Consider the following 10730-nt stretch of genomic DNA (forward strand, 5'->3'; position numbering starts at 1 on the left):
TGTGTAATATAGAGCAATTAAACTAGGAATCCTCCATCCACACGATGGATCTTATTGCTGGAGCATTTAATAATTTAATTAATTAATATACCAAAAGAGAACCAATAACATATGTGTTTAGTTTTGGTATAGATGGTAAATATTTTACGTTTGCTTCTGTTTGTAGTAAACAACGTTGTCAAATTTTTTGAAGGTATTCTTGTCTTGAGAATATATTGCAAATTTCCCTTTGTGTTAAGAAATTCCGTGGGGTGTTGATATAGACTTGAAAAAAATTTAATCACAAATGCAAATATATGAAATACATGATCAAACCATTTGATTGGCCACACACCTATCTATATCCATATTATGAGGCTGACATTTTCATGTAACAACTCTCTATGCTTTCCAATTAGGTACGTCTCTATGAGATTGTCTCATGAATTCATGTTTTTGAGACTGTTCGACACGATCTATATTTGAAATAAAAAATAATATTTTTCATGAATCAAGTGGTTGGATATGAGATTTAGAGCATAAAATTGAACTGTGATACAATTTTATATAAGTTTGTTTTTGTATGGGAAGAATTTATTCATCCTAAATGTATGTGATACTAATACAAGCATGTGTTTGATTTAGGGGTGCAAACGAATCGAATCGAGCCGAATAATAGTAAAAAAGTCAGGCTCGAATTCGGCTCGAAATAGGTATATTCGAGTTCGAGCTCGATTCGAAGTTCGATAATTTCAAATATTTGGGCTCGAGCTCGGCTCGAAATGAAGTTCGAGTTCGAGTTCGGCTCGAACTATTCGAATATATTCGTGAACTATTCGAATTATTGCTCGGATATTAAGGTTTGAAAGCTCGAAATGCTCGAAATATTCGAAATGTATATATATATATATATATAATTATATTATATTAATAAAATATTAAGGCTCGCGAACTATTCGCGAGCTATCGAACAAAATAATTTGGGCTCGAGTTCGGCTCGAAAAAAAGTTCGAACGTGTTCGAGTTCGGCTCAAATTCGATAAGTTCGAATACGAATCGAATATTTATTGAGCCGGCTCGAAAAACTCGCGAACATGTTCGGTTCGTTTGCAGCCCTAGTTTGATTCATGGATAATAACTTTGCCTGATACACAGAACTAATTCGGCTCTTTTAATTAAATTCTACCTACACCAACCAATATAAATTTAATATTTTATTATCCTGAACCATTTAAAAAACCAATGTCAAATTTGGTGATAATTATTCAAATTGTCCTATCAAGATTTTTGTTTCCCCCAAGTGGTTGTAGCAATTATTACTTTTGATTGAAAATGAGAGAAAACTCTTTCATTCATACTTTTAAAAATATCAAATTTTATTTCCACCAATAAGTTAAGGAATCATATTTTTTCTTTCGTATATGAAAATAAAAAAATATTGATTTTTTTTATAATCGTTGTAATGGACCACATAAGCCAACAACTAGAGAACGTCTATAATTATCCCACATTCCCACTGTCACAGCACACTCCATTCATCCCCCATCAAATATAATATATATTAATAACTTACGTGATATACGTTATCTATAAAAAATATTATTTTTTATAACTTTTAAAATGAAATGTATCAATTTTTAAAATTGAAATTATATAAAAAATAATAGATCGGATGGAAAAATATTTGTTTGTGAAACATAATATAGTAAAGATATGTTTAGTTTTATAAGATTGATGATATTTTAGAAAAATCCAAATTATATGTTGAATTCATTATGTTAATGATTGTATATAGGCAAAAACTTATATGAGACGATTTCATGGGTCATATTTTGTGAAACAGATCTCTTATTTGAGTCATCCATAAAAAATATCGTTTTTTATGTTAAGAGTATTATTTTTTATTGTGAATATCAGTAGGGTTGACCCGTCTCACAGATAAAGATTCGTGAGACCGTCTAACAAAAGACCTACTTTTGTATATATATAAATATATGTGAGTGTGTGTCGCTTGTCGCAAAACATACTATAAATTTTAGTCTCTTAATTTAGAAAGATACTTATCATTACATATCTTTGTCACATAATAATTACGAGATCAGTAGCCTCTCTCTTTCGTGTTAAATTAACAAAATTAATCATTGATTGTCGTTGAAAATTTCAATTAAGAACTCTAATCGGTATGATTAATATTAAGACTTTAGTTATAGGTGTTCACGTAATTTAATTATTAGAATAAATAGATATTTTAAAAAATATAGATGTTAACTTTGAGAATAGAGAGAAATTTGAGAAAAATATATGAATAAGATTAAATAGATATGAATATTATTAATAAGCTCACACATCGAATTGCATAACATATTACGAAAGGGTTAAATTAGAAATGGTTACTTTGAGGTACTCAAGTAATATTCATGTAGTTTGATCAGATCAAAAGTATATTAGTAATTTGAACTCGAGACTTGATTCAAATTAAATTCGAGCAAAAAATATAAAAATTTTATATATGAATTCCATTTGAACTAAAATATATAATTCAAATTTAAATTTTTTTTATATTCAGCTCGATTCGATTTGTATATACTATAAAACAAAACATAAAAAAAAATAGATTTAATTTTTGGAGATATTTTAAAATAAATGACATATATAAAAATAACCATAAAATAATGACTAAATTTACTAATCTGGTAAAATTAAAATTTGGATTTCGTAATTTGATTATTTCCTATTTTATACTCGTATATTTTTAAATTATAGATTAAGTCATCTAATTTGATGAATATTCTCATTTTAAATTTTTGTCATCAGTTTATTATCATAATCATAATATAAAAAATGAAGAGTGGGTCTCATGTGAGACCGTCTCACGGATTATAATCCCTGAGACGGGTCAACCATACTCATATTCACAATACAAAGTAATAGTCTAAGCATAAAAAGTAATACTTTTTCATGGGTGATCCAAATAAGAGATCTATCTCACAAATACGACATGTGAGACCGTCTCACACAAGTTTTTACTAAAAATGAATTACATGACAGTGAAAAATTGATCAAATGACAGCGAAAATAAATCATATGATATGGAACATCGCTGAGTAATGAATGATATGCAAATATATAACACTAATAATATAAAAATAAGTCAAAAAACAAAAGCCCTATTTGCCCCATTGGGACGTGCTATACCCCTGCCAGTGCGGTGGCGATTCAATGTGGTCGGTGTTGCGCCGCCGAGTTCTGTCCTCTCCTGTCATTTTCCTTCACTCATCGGTGTGAAGACCTAACCTCTTCTTCAATTTTTTCTCGTCAATTCGGATTCTCCAGCATTTCACATGACGTCACAGACTTTGTCGCAACGAAGAAGGAATTGTTAAGCTTGGAGGAGGTTGAAAAGATCCTCAATGATGTCGGAGCCGACGATGTTAAGGTTATTCCAGCTCCAGAACGTTGTGAGTTCACAGATTACATGGTGATCGCCACTGGTCGGTCTCCGTGGCACGTTCGCAACATCTCTCAAGCCCTAATTTACAAGGCAGGTTTCTGTTCCCCATTCTAATCTGAATTTGTCGATATATCACCCTTCCTGCTGCAGTTTTTTTAAGGCAGCAGCTGACGAAAGCTGTGCCTGTGAAGCACTTCGTAATTTAATATTTTGAGATGGGAACCACAAATGTTTTTGTTCGTCCATCGAATTCCACCATATTTATACATAGATTGTACTCTGAATGTGTTGTCTTTGTGCGTGGATTTACTGCGTGTTCTCAAATGGCGTGAATGGATAATGATATCAAAGTGTGTGCACCAAATTGCAATGATTTCTAAATTATTCATTTCGCTTTGTTTGCACAATATTTGATTTGCGGGCGTGCCATGTGCAAATATGCACCGATTTGTGTAAAAATGATAAAAAATATAACTTCTAAAAATCAAGCAAAAGCTATTTCTAAATTCGACCGTCGGTTCTAATCTCTTAAAACAAATATGACGCCAAAACAAAGAAAACTATTGGAATTTGAAGAATAAACACATAACATTTTTTATATTTTCAACAAACGGTAGGAATTTACAAGACACAAAAATTTAACATATAAAGTTGTTGAAATATGAAACGATAAGACCTATAATGCTAGAAAATACACCAAAATGTTTGAAAACTAGTGTTTGAATATTGAAACTCAGTAAAGAGTATTTGCAGATTTTTTGTGCAGTGTTGTGTGTTTTTCTGTGTTTGCCTATGTCTCTTTCCTTTCGAGCGCCTGTGCGGTTCTTCTCCACTCCCCCGTGATCCATGTTCTTTCGCTTTTCATTCCACAATTTCTCCCTTTCATGCCACGATCTTCTCCTTCTTCTGCGCTTCGTGATCATTTCAAATTGACAGGGCTTGTTCTGCTACTTTGATGGTCATGTGTAATTTAATTGGGTCTCTCTAATTTAATTTGAGCTTGTATTTAAATTGGGCTCCCGTCATTAAATATTTGGGCCCAAACAATTGCCCCCCACAAGCATTGGCCCATTGAGTCAAAATGCTTGTATGTAAGCCCGGTTCAACTCATTTGTTCGCAGTGGTGGGCCAATCACCTAAGCCCAATTCTCTATTGGACTTTAATTCTCACCGCCTCTTGGAATTCCTTCTACGGAGTCAAAGTCAAACTCTCCAGCCCTCCTTCCTCTTCTTTTTCGGCATTCTCATTGATTCACCACTCCCTGCTGTCACTGGAAGACTGCTTTTTCTTGGAGCTTGCTCGCCTCCCTCTCGCCGTCATTTTTTTTGCATCGTGGTCGCCCGAAGAAGTTACATGGCTCAAGATCCTCTCTGTCGCATCTCCTTGACTCCAGCGTCGCGGGTTCCTCTTCCGTTCAAGCAAGCGTTTCCGCCCCACTACCTACTGCGTTCGCCGGTTCCGCCACTGGTCTCAATCCTTTCCTTGCTATTGTCGGGTCATCGACGGGTCTTCCAACGAGCGTTGGGCCATCTTTCTCCGCAAGGGCGAACGCCCCTCTCGGCCCTGTCACCACATGACCAGGGCCATGACGGTTATAGACAATCCTCATGTTGTCTTTGTTCCTTCCACGCCGTCTGCTCTCACGTCGATCCCACCTTTGGTCGCATCGGCCTCCGTGGAGTTCTTGGCACAACCGATTTTGCCATCTACTGCCATGGGTACTTTCTCCTTTCTTTTTCTTGGACTTTATTCAGTGTTTCTCGGCTCCTGCCTCCTTGAATGTTGAATGTTGTTGGTCGTCTTGATTGACTTGGAATTTTCTTTCCTGCTTTGTATGATGATTTTGTGGCGTGTATGAAGGACAAGTGTGTATTCTCTGCTTCTCTTCCTGTTCGAGAAACTAAGCGATGGGCGATTGGTTTATCAAAATAGTGGGGCTAATTCTTTTGACGCTTGGTTGTTGTGGGAATTGTGGATTTGGTATTATTCAGCCATTCGTTGGCCTTTGTTTCGTGGGTTTGGTGGGGTTGCCATAATGTGATTTTGTAGCACACATCAGTAACAATGAGTTTTCTGAACATTTCTTGTATGCATGCAGTGATTTTCGACTCCAAACACTCTACTGAGTCTAATTCTGCCTCAGTTGTCATTCTCACTTGTGATGAAAGAACTAGGTGTGTGATGCTTTTGCTTAAAAATTGTGGGGGCTATGCTTTTGCTTATACTCTTGTTGGTTCTCAGGTTGTCAGTTGCAGTATCATCCCGCCTTTGATTGCTTCCAATATGCCGACTCCGTCCTCGGAAGTAGTTCTTCCATCCAATATGCCGACTATGAGGCAGTAGAGGTCGGGAGAGCAACAAGTCCCTAGGGCGTAATGAAGGCAAGGGAAAGAACAATTGATTGACGGGTGGGGGGAATTGATTGTCCGGATATGAAGGATGTCGGACAGGTCCGATGGTGGCAGAGGCAAGGAAATTCGCAGTTTTGGTCCTGCAATCCGAACAACAGATAGATAAGAACACTACGATACAAGAAGAAAATTGACAACCATGCATGAGAAACGGTCCATACCCAGCCTTAGCAATGACCCCAAACCGGTGAGAGACCCCGAAATCCGGTGAAGGTTTGATTAGCAGCAGGTACACCTACAAGAAATGCGTTGGTATCTCAAACATCTTTATCAAACGGATGAATTATAAGCCAAGGACATACCGGACACCGTAGATGAGCGAATCACGGGAGTGTCCATCACCGAGGTGAGAATCGAGGCTGAAATGATAGCGGGCACAGATGGAACACCTATTTCTGAGCACGGAGTCGGCATATTGGAAGCAATCAGAGGCGGATATGATACTGCAGCTGACAATCTGAGAGCTAATAAGAGAATAAGCAAAAGCATAGCCCCCACAATTTTAAACAAAAGCATCACACACCTAGTTTCTTCATCACAAGTGGGAATGACAACCGAGATGGAATCAGATTCAGTAGAGTGTTTGGGTTGAAAACCACTACATGCATACAAGAAATGTTCTGAAAACTAATTTTTAAGGATGTGTGCTACAAAACCACACTATGGCCACCCCACAACACCCACGAAGCAAAGACCAAACAATTCCCCACAACAACCAAGCGTCAAAAGAATTAGCCCAACTACTCTGATAAACCAATCGTCCATCCCTTAGTTTCTCGAACAGGGAGAGAAGTAGAGAATACACACTTGTCCTTCATACACACCACAAAATCATTATACAAAGTGGGAAAGAAATTTTCAAGACGACTAACAACATTCAAGGAGCTGAGAAACACTGAATAAAGTTCAAGAAAAAGAAAGGAGAAAATACACATGGCAGTGGAGGGCAAAATCGGTTCCGCAAAGAACACCACGGAGGCCGGTGCAACCAAAGGTGAGATCGACGTGGGAGCAGACAGCGTGGAAGGAACAGAGACAACCAGAGGAGTGTCTATAACCGCCATGGCCGCCGTCAGGTGGTGACCTGAGAAGGGCGTTTGCCCTCTCGGAGGAAGATGGCCCAACGCTCTTGGAGGACTCGTCGACAACAAGAAAAATATTGAGACCCGTGACGGAACTGTGAACACAGTAGATAGCGGGGCGGAAACGTTGGCTTGAGCGGAAGAGGAACCCGTGGCGCTGGAGTCAGGGAGATGCGACGGAGATGAATCTTGAGCCCTGTAACGTCTTCGGGTGACCGCGGTTCAAAGGGAATGACAGCGAGAGGGAGGCGAGCAAGCTCCAAGAAGCGTCGATCTTCCAGTGGCAGTAGGGAGTGGTGAACAAATTGCCGAAAAGGAAGAAAAATGAGGGCTAGAGAGTTTGAATTTGATCCCGTAGGAGGGAATTTCAAGAGGCAGTGAGACTTAAAGTCCAATTCCCAATTGGACTTAGGTGCTTGGCCCAGCCCACTGCGAACAAATGAGTTGAACCGGGCTTATATACAAGCATTTTGGTCCAATGGGCCAATGCTTGCGGGGGGCAATTTTTTGGGCCAAAATATTTAATGATGGGAGCCCAATTTAATTACAAGCTCAAATTAAATTAGAGAGGTCCAATTAAATTACGCAAGCCCATCAAAAGTAGCAGATCAAGCTCTATCAATTTGAAATGATCACGAAGCGCAAAAGAAAGAGAAGATCGTGGCATGAAAGGAAGAAATCGTGGAATGAAAAGCGGAAGAACATGGATCATGGGGGAATGGAGAAGAACCGCACAGACGCTGGGAAGAAAAAGGACATCGACAAATACAGAAAAACACACAACTCTGCACAAAAAAATCTACAAATACTCTATACTGAGTTTCAATATTCAAACCCTAGTTTTCAAGCATTTCAGTATATTTTCTAGCATTATAGGTCTTATCGTTTCAGATTTCAACTTCATATGTTAAATTTTTATGTCTTGTAAATTACTACCGTCTATTGAAAATATAATCAATGTCAGGTGTTTATTCTTCAAATTCAAATAGTTTTCTTCAGTTTGATGTCATATTTGTTTTAGGAGATTAGAACCGACGATCGAATTAAGGATTCGCTTTTGCTTGATTTTTAGAAACTAGATTTTTTATCATTTTTACACAAATCGGTGCATCTTTGCACCTGACACGCCTGCAAATCAAATATTGTGCAAACGGACTTATTTATAAAACCACTTTGTATGGCACGCCTGCAAATCAAATATTATGCAAACACACTTATTTATAAAACCACTTTGTATACGTTATCGCCTTGAAAGGTTGAGTTTTAATGGCAAATGTCAGTGAAATTATCGTAGTATGATTAAGTGGCTGTGGATTTACCTAAAACTATAATTGATGTGCTTACCCAAATATTTTAAACCTACACCAGTCCAAATGTCAAGTCTCAATTTCTATTAGTCAATTATCGATCCCCCAAAATTTAAGTTTCATGCCCAATTTTGTTACACTGCACTTCTCCTCACTCTGTATGATATTAGCATAGCATTAAAGCAATTGTTGTCAATTTGTTTTGTGAAAGAGCTGTTTTTAGAGGTTTATACAAGAAATTAGTCTTTATGGTGCTTGAATCTTCCTTGAACCTTGAAACAATCCCATGGTTACTTGTTGATGTAGATTTAGTTTAGTCTATAGATGTAGCTTTGGACATTACATGCTGACTTTTGATTTACTATTTTGTTAAAATGAGCAGGTTAAGCAAAAGCAGAGAGGAGCAATTAGGATGTTGCTGCCTACTGTGGTAGGGCAAGAAGGGGGAAAGTGGATCGCAATAGATTCTGGTACCCGTTTTTTCTCCTTCATATGTTCCTTTCTAGACAATTGAATCACCAGTCCAGATGATCTTCATTGGTGCAAATGGTAGCGAGTGCTATGACTACAATGACTAAAATGCTTACAAGATTTGGTAAAAACCTTCGCTAACCATGTTGACAAATTTTGCATTCAATTCAATTGAATTGCCTTTTCCTCGAATCTCAAGCTCCTTAAAAGCATACATTTTCTTTCTTATGTTTCGTCTTAACCACATCTAACTCTATGGAGTTCATAGGACAAACCAATAAAATAAATAGAAGTGTGTTTAGAAGTTGATTAGAAAGGGTTAACATGTTTGGTGCAATTAAGTAGTGATTTAACATTTTGACATATTGTGATTGCATGACTTCTGATGATTTTGATAGGAAAATTGATCGTGCATGCTGTTGATGAGAAAGCAAGAGCTTATTACAACTTTGAGGGGCTTTGGGCCTCAGATAAATCGAACGCTGAACAAGTTCAGGTATACTGCAAATCTAGTATTATTAGCTGAGGAGTTAACTCGCTTAGTTTCATGTGATATATTATCAACTTCTGGCATTTCAAAGTTCAAAACTTAAAAAAATAAAAAGTAAAATTTGGGCTTGCAGTGTCATTTTTTCTGCTTGAGACATGCTTGCTTCAACCTTGCAATGTTTTAATAATTACAGGATTTGGAGAAGGCTTTTGTCAAGGTTCGCAAAAAGAATAACTCGAAGAAATCTTCACAACCACACATGTAGAGTCGTCTAGGGCGATGCCATTAACCACTGCTTCAGAAACGGAAAATCATGATCCACCTGTATGTCTAGATGCTAAGTCGCCAATGGTCATTGCGATGAATGGAATGGAATAACATGAAGAAGCATGTTTAAAATTTCATGTTTTACCGCTGTTTGGTAATGTCCAAATGTTCAACAACAAATTTGAGCCTCTAAGAAATTCTCCCATGTTAAACCGAATCATAACTGTATTTGCTTAATTCTCGAACTCGTAGATAAGTGGCTCTAGCGATAGAATGCTGAGGTGGTGGAATTATTGGCTCTTACTCTCGTTCATTTTACCAAGAATGTTCCTCGCTTTATTCCAATTCTATTAGATCATGTCGATCATTTGTATTTTTATGAAAGTTGACATGTGTTTATGATCCAAAAAATAACATTTGATCATAGTATAAAAGGAAATATTTAAGGTGAAGTATAAAATAATCTTACGTCATTGGGCTGGCTGGCTAAAACGTAATTAGCGGTGAATATGCAGCATTGACGAAATTGAATTCCTTAAATAATCAAATTGGATTTCTTCCATACGGATTATTTCATCCTACCCCTCCCGGCAGTGCCTGCAGGGGTACATCCAAAAGTCAGAATTTTTTCTGGCCCAATTTTATTTTTTTTTAATTTTTTTTTTGCCCATAAGGTGGAATCTCAACCACTCATATGGGGTGTGGGCACTGCCCACACACCCATAATCGAACTAACCCTTGCATACGATGAATTTCTACTGTCTATGAACATTTTGAATTTTAAATTTATATATTATTTATATTTAACGAGTTAACATTGAATTCTTTAAACAATCAAATTAGAATCCAGGCAACCGACAATTTATGCTGTCTATGAATAATTTGAACGTAAAATTTATATATTTTTTATACTAGAAAAATGCACGTGCGTTGCACGTAAAAAAACAAAACTACCGAAAATATATGTACTAAATTTTAATAATATTTAAATGAATTAAAACATGGTTAATAACATTTATCAACTGAAACAAACTAAGTCATAAAAAATAAAAAATCATGACCATAGACGGTATATAAATCAGAGTAAGTATCTTATCCACTTGACAAATTTTCCAATATGCTTCTTGGTTGATTTTGACAACTCAACAGCTCTTTGTCGTAGTTTGTTATAATATACATATAACTATTTTGATATGCTCAACAAGTATCTGATCGTCTTTAACATCTATTATGTTATTTACAATCCTTATCCAGGAATATGACATGCTCGT

The 10730-nt window shown here is 36.6% G+C and overlaps 1 protein-coding gene across 1 annotated transcript; it reads left to right on the forward strand.

Annotated features, from left to right (window-relative positions):
* The first annotated feature begins 3183 nt into the window (after window positions 1-3183).
* Window positions 3184-9762, forward strand: LOC140817009 (protein Iojap-related, mitochondrial). The gene is given in 5 exon segments (XM_073176560.1): window positions 3184-3237; window positions 3239-3520; window positions 8614-8701; window positions 9101-9198; window positions 9386-9762. Coding segments are annotated over 5 exon segments (579 nt in total). The 5' UTR covers window positions 3184-3198; the 3' UTR covers window positions 9458-9762.
* Window positions 9763-10730: the final 968 nt, after the last annotated feature.

Source organism: Primulina eburnea, chromosome 16, assembly GCF_022965805.1.
Source record: "Primulina eburnea isolate SZY01 chromosome 16, ASM2296580v1, whole genome shotgun sequence".
In the NCBI taxonomy this organism is placed as follows: domain Eukaryota; kingdom Viridiplantae; phylum Streptophyta; class Magnoliopsida; order Lamiales; family Gesneriaceae; genus Primulina; species Primulina eburnea.